At 32.0% G+C, this 27,806-nt stretch overlaps 1 protein-coding gene across 2 annotated transcripts in view; it reads left to right on the forward strand.

Moving 5' to 3' along the window:
* Positions 1-27,806, forward strand: part of LOC142324120 (G-protein coupled receptor Mth2-like) — a 76,318-nt gene that overhangs the window by 17,340 nt on the left and 31,172 nt on the right. For both annotated transcript variants that reach the window (XM_075364787.1, XM_075364786.1), the window contains exons 2-4: positions 18,553-18,718; positions 24,422-24,642; positions 27,492-27,677. In XM_075364787.1, coding sequence (XP_075220902.1) covers positions 18,553-18,718; positions 24,422-24,642; positions 27,492-27,677 — 573 coding nt within the window. The remainder of the gene's footprint in view (positions 1-18,552; positions 18,719-24,421; positions 24,643-27,491; positions 27,678-27,806) is intronic.

The raw sequence follows: 27,806 nt of genomic DNA on the forward strand, positions 1-27,806 counted from the left end.
GTCCATATCAGAACCTATAGGCAATAAGTTGGTTGGAAATAGTAGTAGTGATGATTTAGACAAAATTAAATTAACAAGGAATAGAAAGAGTTTCACTACTCCTCTTCAACATTGTATAATACAAAGAATACATTGGTTATTAAAATAAGAATAACAAATATGAGCGTGATAAAAAAACCGTTCACAAAAGAGTAACAGTATCATTCTTTGAACACTATTCTCCAATGAACTGTGTTATTAACTAGTGAAGACGCTTGTTTTTTCACTATGAACGTGAACTATCAACTATGAACGTGACGCTCGTTTTTTCTCAGTTGACTCCCCATCCCGAAGTCTGCGTTAAGAAGCTTCGCTTCAAAAATTAATAAAATTAAAAAAATATGATAAACACATCATAAAAAATGGAAATAATGTGCAAAAAAGAAAAAAATATCCATCAATGAATCAATTCTATAATTTACTAGCTGTACCCGCCACGCTTCGCTGTGGCACATTGTGGTTGCATGGATGAGAAATAAAACAAAGCATACGTTTCATAGAAGTTTAATTTTGCAATACTTGTGGATATACAATATTTTTTGTTTTTCCACTGTCTGCGTAGATATAAAGGCTATCTGGTTTGCCGACTCGGGAACACGCACATACAGTTGTCCATGTGAGAAGCAATCCGCATCTAAATCTAAACCACACAATTCTAAAGATTTACCTTGAGCTTTATTGATTGTGATTGCAACTGCCAATCGAATTGGGAATTGCAATCTTTTAAATTGAAATGGTGTATCGGTCGGTATTCGAGGAATGAGGACATCTTCACCTTTGAAAGGCCCCGTTAAAATTGTTGCTTCCACTACGTTATCCATCAATTTCTTAACTGCAAGTCACGTGCCGTTGCAGAGTTTTGGCTGATTAATATTCCGCTACAGGATAATTGGCACACCTATTTTCAATTTTAATATGTGTGGTAGCATCCCTGGCAGATCAAGTGAGTTTAAAAATTCCGTTGGATAATTAACTACTTCATCTGCTTCCACAACGGTGTCTATCGACTTATATGTAATTTCCTCACTTTGAATGCTGGATTGAATAACATTATTAAGTTGATAGACGCCTTTATTTTTTGCGGCAAGGATAGCTCGTTCACTGAGCCAATCGTGATTTCTATGATTAATTTGAATATCAGGAAATACTTTTTCGATGTTACTAAATTACAAAAATTATCAGGAAATGATATTCGTCTAGACGTCTCATCGACTGGCAGGTGTCAGTTTCCCATGTCCAGTAACTGTCGTGAGAATATCTCAGCTGATGGATCATTCTGCAACTGGACACGCATATTCGTAGTCAACTGCAATGTACGTACGTGTCGCCACAGTGTTGAATATTTCAGGCAAGCATTTATTTCGTCTGCTGGTGTCGATCGAGAAATTACAGGCAATGTTTGCTTAAAATCTCCTGCGAGCAATATTAAAGCATTCCCGAATGGTTGAACGTTTCCACGCAAATCTCGTAACGATCGATCAAGAGCTTTAAGCGATTTTTTATGTGCCATCGTGCACTCATCCCAAACAATGAGTTTACATTTTTGTAATACTTTTCCCATACAGGATGCTTTGGAAATATTGCACGTGGGAGTCTCGATGATTTGCATGTTTAATGGCAACTTCAGAGCTGAATGCGCAGTTCTTCCACCTGTTAACAATGTCGCAGCTATTCCAAACCAAGCAAAAGCTAAGGCTATGTCATTTTTTGATCGAACCGTTGCTAGAATCAATCTAATGAGGAATGTTTTCCCAGTTCCTCCTGGCGCATCTAAGAAGAAGGTCCCCCCAACTCCGTCATTTATCATTTGCATTATGCGATCATAAATGCCTTTCTGTTCACGCGTTAATTTGGGAATGTTTGATTGGACATATGACTGAAGATAACCAATGTTGTAATTTTTATATATATATAGATTTATGGTAGCCTATACGGATCAGTATTGTTATGAAATGGACCATATAGACTTAAATAAACTAAAAAAATCTTTAGATATATACTATAATTTAGCATCAGACGAATAAATTTATCGAGAAAGTCGATCGTTGTAATTAACTCAAATGGAATCATGGAACAGTTATTTTTAATTTACCTGATTCATATTTATTCTGTACAGTTATATAGCTGGTTATTCTAACAATTGAAATCAATACAGTGACTAAAGTTTTTCGACAGTCTCTGAAAACAGTTAATATTCGCAAATGAAATAAAATACAGTGATTCTGTACAATTTAAATAAAGTTTTTATTCAAGAACTAGTTGAGATTAAATGATACTCCCTTTTGTTTTCCTGAAAATACATTTGTCATTTAACATGAGGAAATGTAACTTTTCCCGTTATGACCCATGTTTTTTTAAACTTTGAAAACCGTTATTTAAACAATTATTATTTTTTCCGTTTATCTAATCAAATTTGTTATAAAAAAAATAACCTTATCGCATTCAAACGGTTCATCAACTTCTTGAGCCCGACAAAGAAAAACGGCTACAATATTGTCAACGATTGGGTCGATTTCTGCGTGAGGGAATTAATGTTATGGATTCGTTATTTTTCACAAATGAAGCACGGTTTCATTTGGACGGCTACGTAAACAGCCAAAAAAGTAGAATTTGGAGTGCTGAAAATCCCCACGTTTATCACGAAAAACAATTACACCCGCAGAAGTTGGGCGTGTGGTGCGCGATATCGCGGAAGAAACTAATCGGTCCTATTTTTTTCGAGTACACCATTAATGCAGAACGATATCAGGATATTTTATTTCAGTCCATTGCACTCTTTCAGTCCATTGCACATGACGGTGCGACATCGTACTACGCAGGTTCAACTTCTGATTTCGTCGAGGAATTCTTTGGTAATCGTGTTATCGGTCGAGGCTTGTGGCCACCAAGATCTCCAGATTTGACTGTAGCGGACTTTTTTCTATGGGGTTACCTCAAAGAAAAAGCCTACAGCAACAAACCACGAACACTTGAAAGTCAATATTGAACAAGCTGTATTAAATATCCAGCCACAAACTTTGAAAAAAGTTGCAAGAAACGCTGTAAAAATAATTGAAGTTTGTATTCAAGAAGATGGCGGCCACTTCCAACATTTACTATAAATGTAAGGTAATGGATGGTAATAATAAAAATTACATTTACATATGCCTTTTTATTTCAATACCTACCAATATAAGGTTGGGTTGCGTTTTATATGGGACACCCACCCTTTACTTGGAGATAATATATATACACCTAAGCATCTATAAAGTATGCTTATATCATATTTTTGTATGTCGCATTTTATTGTTGTATTATATTTTTGTAGATCTCATTTTTTTGTAGTAAAAATTCTATTACCAGTTTTGCATTGTTTGAAGAAGTAGGATTTGTACTGTATATCACAGGATTTTATTTTTTGTTTAACTAACATTTGTATATATATATATATATATATATATATATATATATAATTAAAAAAAGGGTAGGCCTACTAAACGCGCTGCTCGAATGAGACAGCGACGTTTAAAGGAAAGTTGCCAAGAAAGGAATGATCGTTTAAGGGGAAAATAAAGAAAGAAATACCATGAATATTTCTGCAGAGACTTCTCAACAACGAAAATGTAAACTCTCACAAATGAGAACGTATAACAGTCGTGTCTTACGGAATAAAAGTCTAGAGAGTCATGCTCATCGTGTCGGTTTAATACAAAAAGTTTGTCGATTGAAAAGCAGGAGCAACGTTCTCACCGCCTCGGCTTGGTATACGCGGAAGAAGAGTAACCGGAAGCTGTTCTCATAAAATTTGATGAGACTATTGGTCTTAGAATGAAAGATGTTGTTGATTGCGTAGCCATTTCACCAGTTAATACAAAATTCCAAGCGAAAAAAAATACGGAGATGTCGAGCGCAGAATGCTAAATTTAATAATAAGCTGGGCAGTAACCGTTCACAAACTGCAGGGTACAACTGTTGACGGGCAGTGATAGACCTCGGCAACAAAAATTTTGCCAGGGGCAGATTTATGTCGCTCTTAGTAGAGTTAAACTTTTGAGGGCATCGCCTTGTTTCATTTGGACCCAAATAAGTTATTAAATAGACCACATGAGAAACCTCTGACAGAAATGATGAGGTTGCGTAATCTATCCAATTTATAGGTTTCATTATTGCAAGTAAACATCTGGATCAGGTTTGCAAGTACTCAGTTAAAAAATGCTTATAATAACTATAGAATATTTATTATTTATTGCAAAATTAGTATCTATTATTGCATAATATAAATATTTATATTATAATTCTGCAGTTACTGGTAGTATACTTTTTCACCATTTTATATAAATATCAAATGTAGGTTTAATATTTATATGGAGTTTAGAGGAAAGTAGCCAAGAAATGAAATTAATCAATAAAAGTAAAATTAAAAAATAACAAAAAATCTGATACCTAAAGTCGGTAACCATTAAGCAGTTCATATCTGTGAATGCTGATCAGAATCTGCAAAACCAATATATGAGGAATGATGCTTGTAGGCTGACTTATGGACTTAGTTCCCTGTTGGCTGAACAATAACTGCAATGGCTGAAGCGCTTATTGAATTAAACAGACCTGCTTAATCTCTTCTACGGAACAGAAATTATAAGAAGAACATTAACAAACTTAACCTATGGTAAAATAATATTATTTTATTTTTAATTTGCCTATTACTATAGCAGATTGGAGAACTCATAATAAAAATTCATATTTTTCCTAAAAAAAAAAAATCTGTTTCAAACTTTACTGCTCATGTGATTGGTTAATTTATTCATGAAGCAAGCAAAAAAAATTTACCTTATACTGAAATCATGGTTAATAGAAGTAAATCCTATAAGTTTTTAATATATTTATAATTTTTTTAAATAATAAATAAATATAATAAAAAAATAAAAAGAAGAAAAATAGTTAAAGAAATGCCATGATATCTCCACGGAGACTAAACAACGATAATATAGACTGTTATTAGTATCCTAGTCATACAGGGAACAGAGAGCAACACTGTAATGGTGCGAGCGGTCGGTGGCTAAGGGTGTCGAGCTGTTCGATTTTTTTTTTTGGTATTTTTCCTAAGGTTGTCATCGAATTTGGTTAAAATTTGTATGGGACCACTGCGAAAGTATACTCTTTCGAGTAAAAACAATTATCAAATTCGGTTCATTAACGTCGGAGATATTGCATTAAAACATTAGAAAAAAAATACAGTCGAATTGAGAACCTCCTTTTTTGAAGTCGGTTAAAAAACTCAATAGATAATTGTAATAATTTAGTTTCCTGGATTCTGTGCTCTTTTCAATCAAAATCGTCAGAAAGTATTCTTATATAGTCACAAGTTAACATTTTTACACAAACGAACCTACTTATCTCGCTCCTATTTATTTGATTTTTTTTACGCTTTTTCAGTGCAAGGGTTTTATATACTTATATTTTTATTTATTTGTTAATTTCTAGTTGACAAATTTTTTAAGTGTTTATAACCTTTTATTACGTATTATTGATAATTTTAATTAATTAATTTTACACAATACTGAAGTATTTTCACAACATGCTCCTACACGCGGGAAACGAGATTACAAGGTCATTGTTGAAATAAAATGTTTGCTTGACTGTAACCAATTATTGCAGTTTTATTTTTATAAAAATTGTATTTTTACAAACGAAAAATTTTAACAGGATATATTGTGTAATTCAAGTTTTTGTTTGAAAAAATATGTTTTAGATAAAAAATGATTTATATATAAACATTACATATACTTCAATTAGTTTGACCGATTGACTTCTGTGTTATCATTTATTTAATTTCTTGTTCACAAAATTTTTCCGTTGCTAAATCTTTAGCCCGGCAATAAATTACAAAAATTATTTTTTTGAAAATCCAACTGACAAATAACGAAGAAGATATCAGTTTTTCTGACTAGCATTAAAAAAAGGTTTATCGAAAGAAATGGTAAAGTTAGTAATGATGTTAGCGAAACTTATCGGCATTTTCTCAGAACAGTGCTTAAAACATTGATTGGTATGAGCAAGGTAACAGGAGTTACTGCACTTGAGAAGTACATTTATGCGTATATTTGTTTTATAAGATACACAAAATGTTATCTAACCTGCTCTTTATTAATAAGCTACTTTTTATCAGTATATCTTCAACATATATTTATTATTGATTGTATGTGTGTGTGTGTGCATGCGCATGTGAGTATAATGTAATAAAATATTTCCCCCTAACAAAATTCAAGGAAAAATTTTCAATAATATTCAGTGTAATCGAATAATTATGTAATAATTTATCATCTTGCAACTATTTATAACAGAATATTCAATGAATCATTCATACATACGACAGTAACAGCTAAACTAGTCAGCGTTTGTTTCGTTATCAATAGTTATCATAGATGAATTGACAAACACCTCGATCAACCCTACCCGTTAGAAAAACATTAACTATGAATATTGATTTAAATTCCATTTTTGTACCTTATAGTCTTTTGTTTAACTCTTAAGTGTTTATGTAAATAACATAAAACTCTTAATTGGTGATCCAATGGTTTGTAGTTCATTATAATTCCTTATAAGTCAAACAATTCCGGGGAAGGGCTAGATGGTGTCTTTAGGAAGCTGCTTCTTCTTAGGTGGCTCTTTAAATTTTACATTAAAAAATATTCAATATGATAATTTTGTTTACATGTTGATTTGTATAAAAGTAACTTCGACAGTTGGTTTGTAACCTTGAAATATGAAGTTACTAGTATATAGTCAAATGAACTAGCAAGATGGATCCAAAAACTTAAATTTTACTTTTAGTATACAAACTATATAAGCTGGTCAGCATATTGTTTAGTGTTACTTCTGGATAAGAATTCTCTGACCTTCTGGGGTATTGTGGTTGTAATTGATACTAATGCCTAAAGTCAGAAACCATTAAGTAGTTCATGTTTTCGGATGCGAAAATGTTTTCGGATGGATCAGAATGTGCAAAACCATTAAATGAGGAATGCTGCTTGTAGACTGACTTATGGACTTTATTTCCTGTTGGCTGAACAATAACCATATTGACTGAAGTGCTTATTGAATTAAAGCGATATGCTTAATCCCTTCTAAGGAACAGAAATTATAAGAATGACAAAATAATTTTATGTTATTTTTAATTTGCCCATTACTATTGCAGATTGGAGAACTCATAAATAAAAATTGATTAGTTGGATTGGAAGTTGCAGGCTAAGCTTCTTTATTTTTTTAATGAGAGAAACAATATTAAAGAAAGAAGGATATTTTGAGACATATAAAAACAAACTAAACTACCCAATATAATGCCAGTTGCCTCCTTGAAAATTCAAATCTATAAGAAGCTCTTGCAGTGAAAAATTATTAGAATCCCACAATTCAAACCCAAAAAAACTTCCAAAAATTTGAAGTTTGAGTTTCCCTGAGGACACAGTTCCTATAGATATTTTGTGGCAGTTAGAAGATGGCCTCTTAAAGCAAACCTTTATTAATTTTTTTTGTCTTATTTTTCCACCTATTTTCATAGCAAATCAGGCTACACTCATCCTCTAGAGGAGTTTACCCTCAAAAAAACATTCTTTTTCACAAAAAATTGTGTTTAACACACAAAAACCTAGTAGAAAAGTTACATCACAGGATCAATTACATAGCTGGGTAAAGATAAAAATACACAATTACGGTCTCAAGGGAAAGTAATCTTATGATATGGCAATGCAATTAGCCATATCTTTGTATCTCCCTTCATAAATGAAAATGGGTTTGGTTGTAACTGTGTCACAAGTATTCAATTGCTGTAACTGTGTCACCATTTAATATAACATTCACTTTACTGCAATTTCTGAAATTAGCTTTATGAAAATTCTATTAAATAACAATCAACAATATCACGCTAAAGTTTTACAAGTAATAAAAATTAGTCAAAACTTCTATTTTTTAAAATAATGAAACATGGTGCAATAGTAATCCAATATCACAAGATAAATGTTTAAGAAACAGTTATTTTTGATACTTCATATTTATATTTTATCAGCTGAAAAATGATAAACAGATAAAGCATTTTAATAAAAAAATTACATCATTAAAATACTTGAAAAAAATACTCAGTGAATTCACACTTCAAATTTACATACGTAAATAAAATATACTTCTTTAAGTACTATACCACAGACTAAGGAAAACCTATATTTATTCAACAAATAGACTGAATGTATGATAATCTACTTAAAAATTAAATAATGACACATAACTTTTACCTATCTAGGAAAGATTATTAATAGCAATTTTAGGAAATATCTATTACAAACGTGTCAAAATTGTTTACAAATCAATAAAGTATTATAAATTACAAAATCACTGCAAATACTTCCAATAAAAATTAAAAAATTGAATGAAAATATGCATAATACGTACAAAAAAAAAACCAGAAATAATGTAAAATAGTTATTTATAAGTATAAATGTTAATATTTTACCAGTAAACCCAATTAGACTTATTCAGGAGCAACCAGACAGAAAACAATGTCCCTGGATCATCCACAGGCAGCCCCAAACCATGTCATATTGAGGGTGCAATGCCTCTACAGATACTCTAAGAATGGGGCATATAGTTAAGGTTAGACCTTTTCTAACAGAACCTAAAATCAAATAATCCCACTCAGAAGACACTTCATAATTTTTCCTCTAAGCCGCAGTCTTTCCTACCCTTCAGTCGCTTAGGTGAAAAAAACTATTTTTATTCAAGATAGAAACAGCAGAATGATTTGGCACAATGTTACTAACCTTAATTTATACAAATAAAAGCATTACTTTTCTTCCAAGAAATAAAAAGCCACCCAAAAACAGATTTCAGATGCCTAAAAGAACTTTGCCTATCATAAGTATTTTGTGTCAAGTGGAAATACACTTCTGAACTATAAAACCATTCAGCTAGATCTATTCTGGAGAAATTAATAAAAGTGAACCCATATAATAAATATATATCATTGTTTAACAATGTGAAATTGTTTTTCAAAATACTTTTTGAATGAAAATTCTAAACTTTAAAACAAAGCATATTTTTCTTCTTTTAATCATTCAGATTAACTATTTTCATAACTAAAACTGAAATGCTGCCCGTGCAGTCTGATTTTTCTTCTAAGAAAAACTAACAGGTATTTTTATGATTTTTATGAATGATCACTCACTCAGATTCAGGCTGTCAATTATCTGTCGTATATCTCATTCATTACTGGCTGGCAGATTCTAACTTCCTATTATGTGATTAGGCATTAATAAACTCAAGTTATAGTGTATAAAATAATGATTAATTATCAATGACAAACAGAATCAAATGTAAACTTTACTGATATATTTTTACTTTCTTTTAAATGTTTAGAGTTACATTTCAGTGTTTTTAATGCTTTGATATTGCTAAAAATGTGTGATAAATTCAAAATTTCATTTTCGTAGTCATTCTGTACTAATAGTACAGAATGCTTTCATCCAATGAAAGCATTCATTGGTTGGGTTGTAACTAACTTGAAAAATGAACAAAACCATTGCCCATAGTATAAAATCTTTGAGCCTCTTGTTAAATGATAATTTTTATGTGATGACAAAATTGGTTTGATTGGTTATTACAAGTATTACTACATATATATTTCTTTTTTTAAAATTAAAATAATTCATTAACATATTGACTACTGAGCTAATACAATTTAATATTAAATGAAATGTAAACCCCCAATACTCAGTAAATAGATTAAACTTACCATATTAATTCAAAGATATTACCATATTAATTCTTACATCATTCCAGTACTGGACAACAGAATTTGCATATTCATCCATATAAATTTCAAAATTTTTAAAAACAAAAACAATTTTGATAAATTACAAAATTATACATGTGTTTTAATGTAATTACAGAATTTAATAACAACTGAAGATGTAGAATCCTGTAATAATCAATTTTTGGAATTAATGCAATAAGTTTAACTTATCTATTTACTGTTTTAATGGTTTATATTTTATATTTAATATTAAAAATATATATTTTTAGATTATATCTAATATAAGCTAATATTATTATACATATTTCAAGTTCAAACCATATTGTTTCACTTATGTGCTTCTTAATCCATCACTCAGCTGTTAATCATTTACACTGCAAACTATTATAAAAAAATTCTTTGTTTTCTCTTAATATCATTAATTATTTGCTTCTTAAATGATTTAATGTCATTAAATATTTTCTTCTTTTTTTGTGGTGAACCAAGCTTCCAGGTACTTTATTGGATGTAGATGAATAATAATAAAAAATGAAATACTTAGGAAAATTTATATATGTATTAAAGTAGACCTTACTTTAGTAAGATCTCCATTATATATCATGTTAAAACTTCAGATTAAAAATCTTATTTTTTTAATGGCTTTAATAAAGGTATTATCTTCACTCTCTCATGGTTTTTGTTTTGGTTACCAAAGAATATATTTTCAGATTTTATAAATTTTACAAAACTACTAATTTTTTACAACACACCACATTTACTTAAAATGAATATCATAATAACAATGTTCATTCACTGTAATAACACTTTCAATTGGTCTAATGATCTGAGTGAAGAAAATTGCAAGAAGCTTCTGGCTTATAAATGTAGGTTAATAAGATAAACTGAATATATATATGTAAAATCAATATGTTATATTGATTTTACTATATATTTATAGATTTTAATATATATATATATATATATATATATATATATATTGATTATATTATGTTTTACCTCACACTTCTTGAAAGTTTAATATTAATAAGCTTGGTTTCATTTAAATGAAGTAGTTTATTTGGAATCTGGCAAAATAGTTTATAGTTAAGTTTGTAACTTACATAGCCCATACAATTTTGATAAGAGGCAAGCATTTTCATAATATGGAAAAAAAATTGTAAAAGTTTTGAACAGATCAATGAAAACTCACTGATCAGTCAATGACTTCAAGTCTGTCTTATTAAACTTTTCACTTACCATTACTGGCTTCTTCTCTGCTGTTGTTCATTGAGTTTTGACTATACTCACTAGATCTGGGCTAAGGAAATGGGAATTAAAAAAGATACTGTTTCCTAGGTTGTGAATTGGTGGGGGAATTCTATGCATGGGGTTACCCAGGGAATCTTTTTCCTGACTGGTAATTGCATAAAAGCCCAAAACTGGAATTGATGCACTTGCTGGCTAAAGCTGAGCCTCTTTATCCCTAATTCATATGTGGTGTATGATGTAGGAAATCAGCTGAATTTTATATCATTTTCTTGTATTTATCATAACTGGAAAATTAAAAAAAAAAAAAAAGCAACAAAATTTTAAAAGTTTATGGTAGTGCATAGTTTTAATTAAACATCCTCAACAGTTTACATCTCTCATGTAACATCTGGATCTGTTTCTGCCCTATACTTAATTGTGAAAATAATCCCATAATAAACACGAAAAGAAAAAATTCTATTTTCTCTGATTCTTATGGTAAAAAGTAAAAATATTATATGACCAACCTGGAAAAATAAATCATCTTTAGAAATCCTAAACTGCAAATAAATATTGACATACCTACACCATAATTATATTTTACAAAATAATCTTGCAGTCCTCAAGGTCAAAAGTATGAAAGAAAGTTATAATAATTAGTTACGGTTCTCTAATTCTAACTGAAAACATAATAATAACAGCCCATACATAAATCCATTAGGTAGGCAAATATAGAATAATATTTTAAAATAATGGAATACACTTACGTCAACTTATTTACTATGCAATTTAAATTCATGAAATTATCTTTCAATGTTCTCAAAATCAAACATACTGGTTTTTATTTTATTAATTAATTTTTTTATATTCTGTCCTAAATAACATCCTTCTTTGGAGGTTGCTCCTGTGCAGGCTGCCTCTACTCTGGAGGTAACCCCCTATTCTAGGCGTTGCCCTTGCGTGAGATATTGCTGGATGATCAGTGGCTAGTGTTCAGGTGGATGGGCTTCTGCTTAGGCCTACCAGAGATGGCAGGAAGGGAGCCAAGAGATTAAAAGCTAGGCAATCCTCCACTGAACAGGAGGAGGTTCCTCTCAACTATACAAAATTGTGAGGAAATGAGCATCTTGCTAAAGAGCTCAAGAAAAATATTAATAAAAATGTGAAGAGGGCCATTAAAAATATTGAGACAGAATTGAGTAGTATGGTCAAAGACCTGAGAAAGGTGGTTAAAGCCAGTGCTGTTTCTGACGTGTTCAAAAAGATATCGGAAGCTGCATTACAATGGCTGTTTTCACTGGATGTCCCATTCTGGACCGGCTTGACAGTGGTGTCCCGCTTGAAAAAATGGCAGATTTCATTTAAAAGACTTGGCCTAGGTAGGCCTACAAGAATACTAGTATTGGAGTACTTGACAGAAGTGAAGGCGCCTTGAATACACCGTCGGTTGTTAATATCAAGGAGATCTTGGAGTCTAAATCCCCCAGGTGTCGTAGTTACTGTCTGGCCCTGGGGTTAAGGCAGGCAATGTACTGTCTGCCAGGTTGGAGGCGACGATAATAGTTGCGGAGCCGAGCTGCGCTCCTGTTGCGAACATTCTCAATTTGGCGTACGTGAACACCGGTGACAGAACGGATCTTGCCCTAAACCTGGTAGATATCTTCACGAAGGTCCGTGGTAATAGCGGAGGAGATCTGGGAGCAATGCAAGTGAAAATGTACGGTCAGGCCACAACTACGAGGATAAATCAATTATTATCAGCAATTTAGTTATATTTTTGTTTATGTTGGTAGTACTGTTGTGTTGCGTAGATGACGCATGCTTGGTTTAATTATTGTTATGTCTGTGCAGGTTTGATGCTGCTAGGTTAGTTCCATTATCGCTGCCTTGCCGTTTACCCATGGCTGTTCCGCTTTCTGTTTGCACCAAAGAAGAGTAACGTTCAGTGATCCGTTTTTTGTGGTCGGGAGGTGTATCAGGGGCCGAAATTCATCGAAGACGTTCGGTACAGTACTGGAACAGTGTGTTGCCGCAACGGAGTGTCTACAAATGGATTGAATAATTCAAAAATGGTCGCATAAGTGTAACGCACGACGAAGGTGCCGGGCGACCGTTTTCCGCCACAAATGAGGAAAACATTGAGCGTGCACGTGAAATGGTTTTCTTAGACAGACGAGTAACTACTGTTGATGAAGTGGCACATCGTCTGCAAATTAGTCACGGTTCTGCCTACAAAATCATCCACAACAGACCTGGATTTCATAAAGTCTGTGCAACTCACACAATTGCATAAACAAACGCGCTTGGACATTGCCAAAAACATTTGGATTGCTATGATAACAAACGGGACATCTTCTTAGACAGAACCATCACCGACATGGATCCATCATTACGAGCCGGAGAGTAAACGGCTGAGTATGGAATGGAAACATCCAAATTCGCCCTGCAAAAAAAGGTTTAAGACCCAACCCTCCGCAGGAAAAGTGATGCTTACGGTTTTCTGGGACTCACAAGGCCCAGTACTGGAACATTATGAGGAAAGAGGCACGACAATAAACAGTGCGCGTTACAGTGAGATGCTTACTGCCAAGCTGAAGACTGCAATTCGAAGCAAACGCCAAGGACTGCTGTCGAAAGGTGTTGTGTTGTTGCACGAAAATGCCCGTCCACATACTGCTGAAACGCTCCAGAAACTCAACTTTGAAATACTGCCTCCCTATAGTCCTGATCTTGCCCCTTCTGACTACCACTTGTTTAGTCTACTCAAAGAGACATTAAGGGACCGTCGATTTACCTCGGACGAAACAGTGAAAGAAGCGGTGCATTCTTAGCTCGCAGCTCAACCGAAAACTTCTTTTATGAGGGCATCAGGAAGCTTGTGCAACGATGGACCACGTGCGTTGAAATGCAAGGGGACTATGTTGATAAATGATGCACTCTCAAGTTTCGTATTTGTATTGCAATAAAATGTATAACTACATTGCGGATAATAATTGACTTACCCTCGTACATTCATACGAAGAATAATGGAATGTGAAGGTAGGAAAATGGGAAAAATTATCATTTGATAGCGCCTGTAGGCAGAGCCCCGCTGTCTGGAGGAATCATATGCAGGAGGAAAATAAACGTAAGACCGAACCCTGGTTTTGAAGTCCGTGGCTGCATATGCTGATATCAGTTAGGACTGATATTACGGTGCCAGTATCGACGGAAATACTGTCCATATTCAAGATTGGAGAGTCGATGGAGATCAAAGTGAAAGTAGACAAGAGTAGGTCGGGGGAGTTCAGACAGGATCTGGCAGCAGCAATGAGGAAGAGGACTATCCAAACTAAGACTAAGATGGTGACTCTCCGTATTATGGACCTAGAAAGTGATATTGAGAAGAAGGATATAATCGGGGGACTCGGTGCAGTGGTTGGACAGGCCCTGCCGGATGAATTACAGATGTTGATAAGGTCGGGCTTTGGAGAAACAAAGGCTGCTACCTGCCAACTTCCTGCTGCTTTGGCTGGGCCGATAGCGCAAAGAGGAAGGTTGCAAATTGTACTCGTATCCTGCAGAACGGATATAGTTGATGTACCTATGAAATGTTATAATTGTTTGGAGCTGGGACACTCGTCAAGAAATTGTCGGAGCGCAGACAGATCTGGAGTCTGCTTTAATTGTGGAGGGGAGGGCTATTGTGCGGCCGATTGTGTTAAGTTCTCCAAGTGTCTGACCTGTGATGTCGAGGGGCACTGCACAGGCAGTGTTGTATGCCCTGAGGGTAAGAGCAGGGATACTGTTGTTGTTGAGAGGCACGGCAGGACCGGACAAACACCGGCACGACGATGAGGATAATGTAGATGAATTTAAATCATTGTAGACTAGCCCATGAGATGATGGACGGGTACATGTCAGAGATGGACGCAGACATTGCGCTCATCTCTGAGTCTTAATTGCCCCGTGTTTTGCCAGGGTGGATTTTATCTGAGGATAGGAATGCTGCCATTCGGTCACCTGTTTGTTCGGGATGTTCATCGGGGAAGAGGCTTTATGAAGGCGGGGTATATTACTACTCCTGCTACTTCTCGCTCAATATAACCCTTGAAGCTTACAGAGAGATTCTGGCCGTTCTTGCTAAGGACATCTCCGCTCATCGGCCCGCGTTACTAAGGGATGACTGTAATGCTTGATCAACATCCTAGGGATAGAGACAGATTCATGGGGTAGGCTGCTGAATGAGGTCATTGTAGAACTGAATATGGTGTGTATGAATGTTTGGGTTTTCACATATAGAAGAGAGGAGACCGGCTCTACTGCTGATCATCAGGCGGTGACCATGACTTTAATTCACTCTGGAATTAGTGGAGATGGAAGGATTGTGCAGCAGGGCCAGAGCGTCAGAAGTATCGACCCGATTGCCTTTGCAGAGAATCTGAGTCTTAGGACGATACATGAAGCCTATAACGCAGAAAACAAAGACACTCTGTTAATCGATTTATTGGTGCGCTCCTGTGAATTACAACTCCCTAGAAAATACAGCAGGAGAGGTCGTCCGTAGGGTATACTGGTTGACGGCTGAGATAAGCAAAGGGAGTGCTTACTTGCCAGGCGTGCGGCGGCGACGAGGTCATATCTCTATTCGGTTAAGATATAAGAATATTTGGCTATATTTTGGATATATAAGAATATTTGGCCTTATATACGGAGAAGAAAAGAGAGTTGGCACGACTGATAAAGGATATGAAAAGGCTATGTTAGAAGCGCTTAATTGAAGATCAGCAACTCCTATTCCTCTGTTGCAGCGTGGATGGTAAAAGCGGGACTTCAGACGGCGCCGGAGAAAACCGAGATGGTTGTAATCTCCCCAGCTAAACGCAGGCTAACAATGTCGGTTAAGTTGGAGGGTAGAGGAATTGTATCAAAGGCCGCGATAAAATATTTAGGCATCTGGATCGATGCTAGATTGAGATTCAGTAGGCATGTTCTCGAAGCCACTGAAAAGGCGAAGAGAGTTATGCACTATATCGCGGGCATTCTGCTGAATTTGAGAGGCCCAGGGCAACAGAAGAGGAGCTTACTCACCGGAGTGGCATAGGCCACTTTACTGCATGGCGCTGAAATTTGAGCTGATGTTATTAAGTATATGAAATAGAGAGGTACATTGGAGGCCCTTCATAAGAAGTGTTGCCTCAGGGTTGCGACAGCTTACAGGACTGTCTCCTAGTCCCTATGACCGTGGAGGTCGTTTGCGGGTTACTCCCGATTGACTTCGTGATTATGCCCAGAAAGAGGCTGCGTGAATACGAAGCAATGACCTCAGTTGAAAAGAGAGAAGTGAGTGCGTTAATTTCTGAGTTAATGGCAAGAGAGATGGGACCTCTGTGTGAAGGGCAGACGGACTCACAGGTTGTTACGCGACGTTGGAAAATGGTCCAGGAGAACCCATGGCTCGCTGATTTTAATCTTACTCAGATGCTGGTGGGCTGTGGGGGATTTAGGTCGTATCTTTAAAGATTTGGATTGGACCATTCAGATAACTGCCTGCCTGCGGCGTTGAAGAGACGCCTTTTCATGTATTTTTTTGCCGTTCTAGATTTAACGTGGAGCGTGAGGAGACTGTGGATGCTATTGGCAGAAGAAATGTTTGTAGGTTAAATAGAGGCCGTGGGGTCCTGGTACGGGGGGACAGGGCCGCAGACGAGTGTCTAGAGCCCCTGATCTTGTGGCGGCAGCTGGATGCAATGAAGCCGCGGTCACTCCACGGGTTGGGGTCCCGGGGCCTTCCCTCACTTCCGAGCCAAAGCCTAATGGCCATGTAATTATGTGCATGGGTAAGTGTGTTATGCAAGTTGCTGGGCCTGCGTGTGTCTGTAAGCGAGCGGTGTGAATGTGTTATTTAGTTGTATACGGTGTTGGTTTGAGTTGGTAATAATATGTATGGTAGTTGAGTTCGTGAGGTTGCTTATGATGGCCGATTGTATGTGTGGGCGTTTACACCCAGCAGTTTCCAGGATGGGCGGGTCGCCAGGGATGGAGGTAGTGAGCAGGAACATATACGCACTTAATAACATTTGCGGGACCTGTTAGTGAGCCCGACACTGCTTAGGCGTCCAAAAATGGGGTTCTTCTACCTCTTAAAAAAAAGTAACATCCTTCTTTAATTTAAAAAAAAAGAAAATCCAAATAGTTTGTCTTAATTTCCGCAAAAACAATGTTTTCTATTAATTTAAAAAATGTATTTAACCAAAAACGACAGGTAATATGCTTAAAAGTATGCATAGAAATAAATGATTTGAAAAATTGATAAAGATGATGAAGGCAGATAATAGGAAATTAGCCAACAATTGTTACTGGCTATTATTGGTTATTTATTATATTACTGGTTATTACATACTAATTATATGAGGTATTATTAAGTTTTGGTAACAGGATAGAAGGGACCAATTTCAAATTTATTTTACCTTTGGTAATACTAATGAAGTAATTATTTTAACAGTCTGAATATATCACAGGTGATCAGTATTATTAAATAAAATGGATTTATTAAGTTAAGAATCAAAATAATTTAAAGAAAGGTTACAATTAAATATTAAACAAAAACTGATAAATAAAGAGAACAAAGTAAAATAATATTTAACTGTAAAGTAAAAGTTGTTTTATCAGACCGTGTTTAATACAGTAAACAAATCATAACCGTGAGCTATTAAGATTACTCTAGTAAGCTACAAACACTTATTTAATACAATATATTTTCAGACAAGCCCTTGTTTAAACTATTTTAACAAATAACTATAAAATTAATTACTCAATAACATTAATATGTAAAAAAAATCTTCAATTTACTTACAATGAAGACATTGTATATCTGAATGCTAACATACATTTTGATGTGTAAAACTGGTTTAAAATATAGATGAAACATTTTCAGTTGAACTATTTGCTAGATTAATCTTCTTTTTACAAAATACAAAGTATACATTTTTTTTTATAAAAAATTGCTGTTTCAAGCCTATAAAGGGAATTCACAAGTAAAAACTATTTTCAGTTCAGTTTTATTAGTCTACTTCAGGAGAAAATTTATTAATTGAAAAATATTCATCTGTCGGGAAATATAAAAATTAAAAATATTTACTAAAAATTAAATTTTTTTAATTGATAAAAAACTTTATTTTAGTATAGATTTGAACTTTAATGATCATGAAATTACATGTAAAAGTGAATTACGAGTACGAATTCCGTACATGTACAAGTGATATTTCAGTAATATAATGTAGGGTATAATAAATTCAAGTACCAAAAATTTATAAATTTATACAAAATATACTTCAATAAGAATTTATTTAAATAAACATATTTTAGTTTGCAGTATATCATGACAGTTGTTTAATATAAATTTACGTGTGATGTAATGAATGATTTATTAACAAGTAGCATTGTTTAAGATAAAATATGTTTTCTTTTTTACTTGTTAAAGTATTCACGAACTGATAAAAATAATTTGTATTATTTTTGTTTAGATGTATGGATTATACCAAAATGCTGTCCTTTGGGATTCACTCTGACAAAGAATAATATTTGTATACCAACAAATATTACACTTTCTCCTGAATATTGGGGTGGAACAAATCCATCTAATAATACTGAAATTGATGTTATAATTGGCGATCCATGTCCATTTGGCAAGTATGTATACATTAATATTGACAGACAAAATTTTACATTAGTTCACAAGTAAAGTATTACTATAACATCACCGTGTTATAGTATTATAAAACCATTATATAACATCACTACAGTGATAAACAAAATTCATGCAATTTATTTTAATGCAGGAAGATCATTCAACAAATATGTACAATGTACTTTCTGGAAATTTTAATAGGCTATCAGAACACGTTGAAGTATATTTGTTCAGTGATTCGACAATTTGATGCAACTCTTAATTCATTTACAATTTTTACTAAACAATAAATTTCATCAAGAGTTCTACATTCTTCATATCTGTTTTATGTATTTTAATTTTATTTTCCTCACAGTTTTTATTCTCTGTACTTCTCTCTACATCAAAATTCACCAACTTTGGGTGACTTTATATATGTATAAATTTTTCCACCAAATTTTCATTTTTTAAAATAAAATTAAACATTCTTAACCTCACTTCACATTAAAATATTTTTTCTTTCTACCCTTACTAATCCAAATAATTGAAAACTGAAATAAAAATGGATTAGAGTGGAAAAAAAACATAAATAAATAGATTTTTAGTGAAGTACAATCTAGATGCCTTTTTAATAGAAGTTTGGATGTGTTTAAAAAATCTTTTACTAGGCTTATCATATTTTTTTGGGCCCAACCCAGGACGTATTTCTGCAATTACTTAAAAGTCTTAACAGTTTAGTGAAACATTAAATTTTATTTATTTCATTGTATTTTTCATTAGACATGACTTTTTTCATTAACGGTTTGTTTTAATTACATTATAAAATTCACAAGAAAGTTCTGAATTAATTTTAACATTTAGCAGATGTTTAACAGTAGATACTAAAATTCTACTCCTTTCTGCAGACCAAATGTTCCCCGTAATTGAAAAAACTCTCTCAACTGGAGCAGATGTCCCAGGCAAAGGCATTGTAAACTCAACCATTTTAGAAATATTGCAACAAGAAATATCAGTCTTCTGAAATGCTTTAAAAATTGCTTTCCACTTCTCTTCAATAGTATCTGGTACTTTTTCAGAACTTGAACCACAACCTACCCTTTGGTTTTAAATTACCTGGTTCAACAATATTTCATCAAATAGGTTATTAATATTATGGAATCTCTTATAATTTCATTAACAACTTGTATACTCTCTTCTAAATCAGATCAGGCAATTTCAGTCTGTAAATTTATCCACTGAAACTTACTAACTTTATGAAAACTGGTTCTCCACAACTCTAGTATTGGATACTAGAATTATAAAAATTGTATATGCTTTAGAAGAATTTTTGTTGTGAACATCATTATTTTCTTTTAGAGTGCATAGCAATTCTTTGGCAGAAGATGGTGTAAAGTTGTGGTGTTTTTCTTTCCTGAAGTTGACAAATTAATTCAGAATGTCTGAAATGCTTCTCTTGCTGTGATAGAATTAGCTTCCAATTTCAGAACTACATTATTAAATAACTGTAGAGTAACATAAAAATTTCATAAACAGTTCACTTTCTAGATTTTCAAAAAATAATTTTAGGCATTGATCACAAGATAAGAAGTATGATTTTAGGTCATCAAAAATGGAAAGAATTCTTTCTATTGCAGGTAACAAATTAAGGAACCTTGTGCTGCTATGAAATAATACTTTTTTGTAATCTGTTTTCACAAATTCACAGAACAATTTAAGTTTCGTTACTCTTACTATATATATATATATATATATATATGTTTGTGAAAATATTTATACATTTTTATAACAATAGCTTCCATGTCCAGGGGTAGAAAATCACATGCTGTTTGTACTGAATTCTGTACAATGTGGGCTGAACAGCAAATTTATAAAATAAGTCTATCTAAATCACTTTGAACTTTTCTGAACATATTTTCATTCCCCTTTCTCTTCACACCACCAAAATTACTTTTAGTGTTATTCGCAATATAACAAACCAGCTTTTCTTCAAGTTTGTATTTTTTCATACACTGCCAAATATACAGTCAAAGTTTGGGCAGTTTCACCCGACAGTTTATCAAAATTTAAAAAGTTTAACTCGAATTCCTTCCTCCAGATTGAAATATCTTACAGCAACTGGAACAAGTTTTACTTCACTTCTGTTTGAGCTATCCATCGTTACAGTTACATAATTAATGTTTTCCAAAGAACGCAACACATAATCAAATATAAATGGCGGAATAACGTTAACTGCCTGGGTTTTGGTTCTGGCAGATGAAAATTTTGGGTCATATATTTTTTTAAACATTTTAGATGTGTAGTAAGATGTTTTGAAACCTTTCATTTATGTGCAACAGAAAATTCTCCAGTACATAGTTTGCAATAAACACGTTCATTGTTACTTTCATTACACAATTTCAAAAATTTGTATTCCTGTTGCAGGTTAACATTAAACACAAATTTCTTTTGTCCATTGCTAAACGATGAGACAAAATAATCAAAAACGTGTGGACGAGTTGTTTCACACACTTAAGAACATAAACACACTGCCCCTTTGTGTTGCCAAATGACTAAGTAAAAAGTTGTGGCGAGACCGGTAGCCACGCCTCCGTCAAAATCAACGTCAGCGCTTGCTCCAAGGTCGCCTGAGATGCACGGTTTGAATGTTTAAAAACGCGATGTCGAACATATAGGTATAAAATTAAAAAAAAATCCTTGCCAGTCATTAAATTCTCAAAGCCCGGACATTTTTGCAACCCCGGACAGTACTAAAAACCCAGGACTGTCCGGGCTAATCTCGGACGTACGGTAAGCCTATCTTTTACTTTGTAGTTACTGTCACCTTTGATAAATGGCTCTTTTGACAACAGCCGTGATCTAAGTCTACACATGGAGCATATGTTGTATATTTTTTAATACTTGGATTTTGTTATCTTTATTTTTTGTTATATTTCTAATTTAAAAACAGTGTGTAAGATAGCTGAAAATAAACAAAATTTTTATTTATTCTTTAAGAATTTTTGTACTATTTCTCTGTGTTAAATTAAAAAAAAAAGGTATGTAATTATTTCTATTTAATTTTCTGCAATTTAAGTAAGGTTTACAATAAATTAAACATATATTTTTAATTAGACTATCATAAAGGCTTACATTACATAATAAAAAGATATAATCCTTATAAATATTTTCAAGAGTCTCTCCCTAATTCCTTTGCAGAATGAAATTATTCCAGGTTTCTAACAGTTTACTTTTGATGTTTTCATTTTATTGCTCATCTTTAGTGATTTTATTAATTAATCAACAAAATTCTTTAACTTACGGTGTACTCAAGGCAGAGAAGGTCTATACGAGATATGTAGAAGTGAGGTAGGCCTCTCACAATTTTCAAAGTAAATCAGACAGGATAGAAAAAGCAAGATTCAGATGGTTTGAGTGTAATGTTGAATTGCATAGTAAATTGGTAATGATCAAGAGGATGATGGCTAGAAATGTTAAGGAAGAAATTATTATAAGTAGCAAAGAAGTGTAAAGTGTTATGAGTAGCGCAGGTTTAGAAAAAAGTAGCAGTCTATGATTGCCCAACCTAGGATACTGGATAAGGGGAAGAAGGAAAAGTAAATGCACTTCTTGTATATAATGCTCACCTTCCTTAATGCTTAAATTACTGTATCTTTCTTTTTACAAATTCAATAACATTCATTTTTTTAAACATTAAACTTCTCTACTATCAGTGAATCAAGTAATTCTTCTTACTAAGTTTTCAGTTTAAGCTAAAAGAACAGTAGGCCTACAATCAACAAATCATAATATTTTATGTTTTTCTGTTTAGGTTGTTATTACACAATCAAGTTTTCATACTTTTTATTGTTATTTTTAAATACAAATATATTACAGTTCATCTTTTCTAATTTATAAATTGTTTTTCTTTGATTTTAATCACATTTACCTGATTCTAATTAAGGTTGTAAATAATTCTTCTTTAATATTCAACCATATTTAACCTTAATATTTAAAAAAATTTCAATCATTTTACACCATCCATTCTACATCAAGTGCCTTCTCAAAAACTGCAGCTACAATTTAGGTTGGTTTTACAATTTATTTTTAAAGATAAATTGGTGAGTAAAATTATCACTGCTATACTCATATACTTTTTGAAGTTAAATTACTATCCTAATTTGCAATGAGGTATACTTTCTAACTCTCTTTCTATTAATAAAAAATAAAATTATCCTTAATGAAGTTGTTGAACTGATAATACAGTATTCTAATCTTCTGTAATGATTTTGATTATATTGTTTGTTTTTGAAATTACATTATTATTGAAGTTTTAGGACTCTTTTCCATTTTCAGAAATTCTGGATTATAATTTGTAAAATCTATTAATTCCATTTCACTTACTGAATATTATACAGCAATACAAATAATTATAATAAACTGCAAGTAAGTAACATAGTAATAAAATAATGACTATGATAAGTAGAAACAGATACACTGCGTCAAGAATTCACATGTGCAGAATTCCCATTAATGATAAAAATAATATTTCTGTTGCATACAAAGCAAAGTTTCTGGGTGTTTTATTAGATGAAAAATTCACCTGCAATTATTAAATTGATTTCATTTGCAATAAAATCAAACCATACTGTTTTGCTTTGGCTTAATGCTAAACTTCTTACCATTACTTAATATTTATTATGCTTATGTATATTATTACCTGAGCTAAAATATCATCTCATGAAGCTACCTCAAATTTAGAATGAAGATACAAAAGTGGGCTATTAAATTATTGATTGACACTCATAAGTGTGAACTGAATAAAGCAATATTTTGAAAATTAAAAATTCTAACTTATTCATGTGTTTATTTCCATGAGCATGCAATTTTTGCTGAAAAGGATCAGCACATTTAAAAAAAATAACAATTATAATAAAATTATTTTTGTTTAATTCAACACAGTTATGAGAAAGGCTTATAAGAAGGACCATCCATACTATGCTTCCAATGCTGTTTTTAATAAATTACCAACCATTTCAAAAAATTTCCCACAAATTTATTTAAAATACAAGCAAAATAGTCTAGTTGTATAAAAATAATGTTTTGTTAATGAATTTTTAAATTATACTAATTTAAAAAAAAAAAAAACAAGAATTTTCTGCATCTTGATTCATGGGTACATAAGTATGTACTAAAAAAATTTTCTTTAACCCCTGAATTGTGATTTATTTTGAGCTATTTTTTATATTTAGTATCTTCATCAATTCACTTAAACGTTATTTCATGTGTCTGAATTTTAAATAATTAATAAGGACTAACATGTATTTTTTTAATTTTATAATTAACTGTGTATTTTTAGAATCTGCTCTAATTAAGGTTTTACCATGGTTTCCCTTGATTCATCCAGTCAATTTAGGGGCAGTTCCATTTTTTATCTGTGGAGTAACATATCTACACATTCCTGACCATATTTATGTTATGTATTAATATTTACCGGTCAAAATAAAAGATTTATTTAACTGAACATGAACTCATAGTGTTGTATTCATAAAAATTAATATTTAGAAAAAAAGTAAAATATTATAAGTAAGTAATATATGAGAAAGTGTAATCTCATCATGATCAACCTTTTCTGTTTAAATACCACTAATTCTATAATTTTTAATTTAATATTGTTAAATTAAAAAAAAAAAAAATTAGTAATTTTTCTATTTTTTTTTTTAATAAAGTTCTAATGATTGAATTAACAGGTACCGTCTAGAACCAGAAGTGGACAGCATGGATGAATTTCACTTAATGAAAAATGGATCATTATTAATACCATTCCAGCATCAAGGATTTTTAAGTACATCAGATTATTGCATGGAAATTTTTGACACTCCTTCTGGACCAACTGCTCTACCACTTATATGTTTTCCACCACAGATTGTTGATAAATGGAGAAATATTGCAATGATTGTTTATCCAACTGGTATGCCAAAAAATCTTAGTTAATTTACATAGTTTTATTAAAATTCTTATATACGAATTTAAATTATATGTATAATTAAGTGTAATGTATATATATAATCAAATGTATAGCTGAATAACAAAATTAATTTATTTTTAAAACAGTCATGATTAAAAAAACTTATACTTTAAAAAAAAGGTAATTGTGACTTGTGGAGATGTTTAAAGAAGCTATATACATACAATAATTAAATACTGCAACAGACAAGACATCTATATATGAAGTCACACCTAAAGTTAGAAATCTAGCTGAAGTTTTATAATTCTAGATGGAACACAAAAAGCAACAGTTATAATGTAAAATGAAGTTTATGTTGAAGACACATTTTGTGAAGATGCTTCACGTAGTTTAGAGGGTACTTCTGTAAATATTTAAAACATGGACACTAAGAAAGAGAGAAAAAAGAAAGACTGGAGGCATTTGAAACGTTGGCATTGAGGAAATTGGGGATTAGGTGAACCAAGAAAAGTGAAAAATAAAGTAATGAAGAGAGCTAATGAGAATAACAACTTAATCAGGGAAAGTCACAGGATAAGGATTAATTAAAACAACAATACAGGGATGAGTAGTGGATGCAAAAATGGCTGGAAAAGAATAAAAATTACAAAGAATTTAAATGAAAATGGAAGCTATCAGGATCTTAAAATTTTAGCTGAGAATAAGATAAGAATGGAGACAGATATGATCAAGAGATCTGCCATAGGCAGATCCAGAGCTAATAACCATATCACGATGATATTTATTGCTGGGGCAACATTGTTATTTCCATATCGTAAAAACCCATATTTCCCTTACTATATTAACATAATGTAATATTATATACATAACAATGAAGCATTGTTTTATAATAGAAAGGGTACATTAATTTGTTGATTTACACCATCTTTTCCAATCTTTCTTACAGCTATGAAACATGCAAAGCATCTAATGTACAAATTGCTTTCCCTGCGAGTAACAATATTCTATACGACCATTCCTGTAGTGAGCAGCAGGAAGGTTGAATATACTTAAATTACTTACTTAATAAGGCTGAATATAATTAAATTTTAAAAGGATTGCTATTCTGATATTCAAATTGCATCATTCTTCCTAATAAGATTGTATGAGATGCTATGGTTTAATCTAGTTTTAAGAAGACGTTGTTGATGTCTTGCTTTAAGAAGTGATTGTGACTGATGACAGGTCACCTAGAATTCTTATGGTTACGGCACTTAATATATGAAGTGTTCCAAGATGTATTCCCTGAACTGATTCAGGATACTAAAATGAGCAAAAATGTTCATATCGAAAAAGTCCTATTTTACTTTGTTTTCCTTCTGGATGCCATTTTATGATTTTCAATAAAAAATATTATTTCTCAGGAATGGGTAAACCTACTTTAATTACATTTGACAAAACTAAGACTACAAAAATAAAAAAATTTGAAAATGTCACCTTCAAAAATTTCAAAATGGTGGGCATCTTTTCAATCTTCAATATCTTTGTAATTATTTGTTTTATCCAATTTTTTTCAAAACTTATTAAGCCTTTTATTTTTAACAAAATGACATCTCATTTGTAAAAATCCATTGACAAACAATTGAGTTATTGCAGGCAATTAACATGGAGTATGTTTGCACACCATAATGCAAGCTGATAAGTTTTTGCCTTTTTTTATTTCCTCCACTAAATGTAATAAAAATTATCAATAATATTAAATTAATAAAAATTATGAACTGCATTATTGTGTGCAAGAGTACTGCCCTGTTAATTGTCTGCAATAACTCGATTGTTTGACAATGGATTTTTACAAATGAGGTGTCATTTTGTTAAAAATAAAATGCTTAATAAATTTTGACATAAGTAAAAATTTGATAAAACCAATAATTACAAACATGTTGAAAATTAAAAATATTAAAATGACCGCCATTTTAAAATTTTTGAATGTGATGCTTTCAAAATTTTTAATTTTGTAGAATAAGACACTAGTCTTAGATTTGCCAAATTTAATTACAATAGGTTTACCCATTCCTAGAAATAATCTTTTTGTTGAAAATCATGAAATGGCTTCCAGAAGGAAAACAAAGCAAAATAGGGCTTATGTCGATATGAACTTTTTTGCTCATTTTGGTAACCTGAATCAGTACCTGAAGTTTGAAGACTACTTCCTGGAACATTCTGAATAATACATAAATTACACTAAATCTTTTCAAATACTTGTATTAACTATATTCAACTCAACCTTGGCTTGGGTATAATTTTTCTGTATCAAAAGCCAATGAAAATCTATTATCCAAACAATAGGAAAATGCAATTTTATTGTTTTTAAGCCTGGTAATCTGTGGGAATAGATTCATTAAATGTATCATTAGTTGTTATTGGTATTTTACATTAACATTTTCTGAAATATTCCAGTTGCTAACAGAATATTTGGTAATAAGACAATGCAGTTATAATATTATAACTAAACTTCTGCTCAATATTTATCATTTATTTTTTAAGGAAAAATCACATATGACTACCAAAATTATTAGTAAAAGTAACCTTATGACACAATAAAATAAATTCTGAATTGTTCTTGTGATAATTTAAAAGAAAAACCAAAATTTAATAGTAAAAACAGTTTCCAGTTATTCTAATAATTGTTGACAATAAATGTACAGATTAAAAAAAATCGCACAGAAAAGAAAGAAAAATTAAATCAGAACAATACTCCATGGTTTAATTTATTTATAGAATTAATGCTCATGGTTTAGCTTATTTATCAAATATCATTAAATCATAATTAATTATATATGTTTGTTAATAAATTACTTTGTTATTTTATTTAGGATTATTACTGTCAGTACCTTTTTTATTGGCAACACTTTTTATATACAGTTTAATACCAGAATTACGAGACACTCAAGGGAAAACATTATGTTGCCACATCAGCTGTTTAATTGTGGCTTATATCACACTTGCAACAGTTCAGCTAGGAATTACTTCACTATCAGAACATATGTGTATCTGGTTAGGTGAGTACAATATATTATTTATAAATTAAACTCATTTGTTTTGTTTTTTGTGTAATGTATTTAACAAAAATATGTGTTGTAAGAAAATGTGCTGCCCTTGAAATAGGTAAATGAAAATAAAATAAAAGT

Source organism: Lycorma delicatula, chromosome 4 (assembly GCF_047948215.1).
Source record: "Lycorma delicatula isolate Av1 chromosome 4, ASM4794821v1, whole genome shotgun sequence".
Lineage (NCBI taxonomy): Eukaryota > Metazoa > Arthropoda > Insecta > Hemiptera > Fulgoridae > Lycorma > Lycorma delicatula.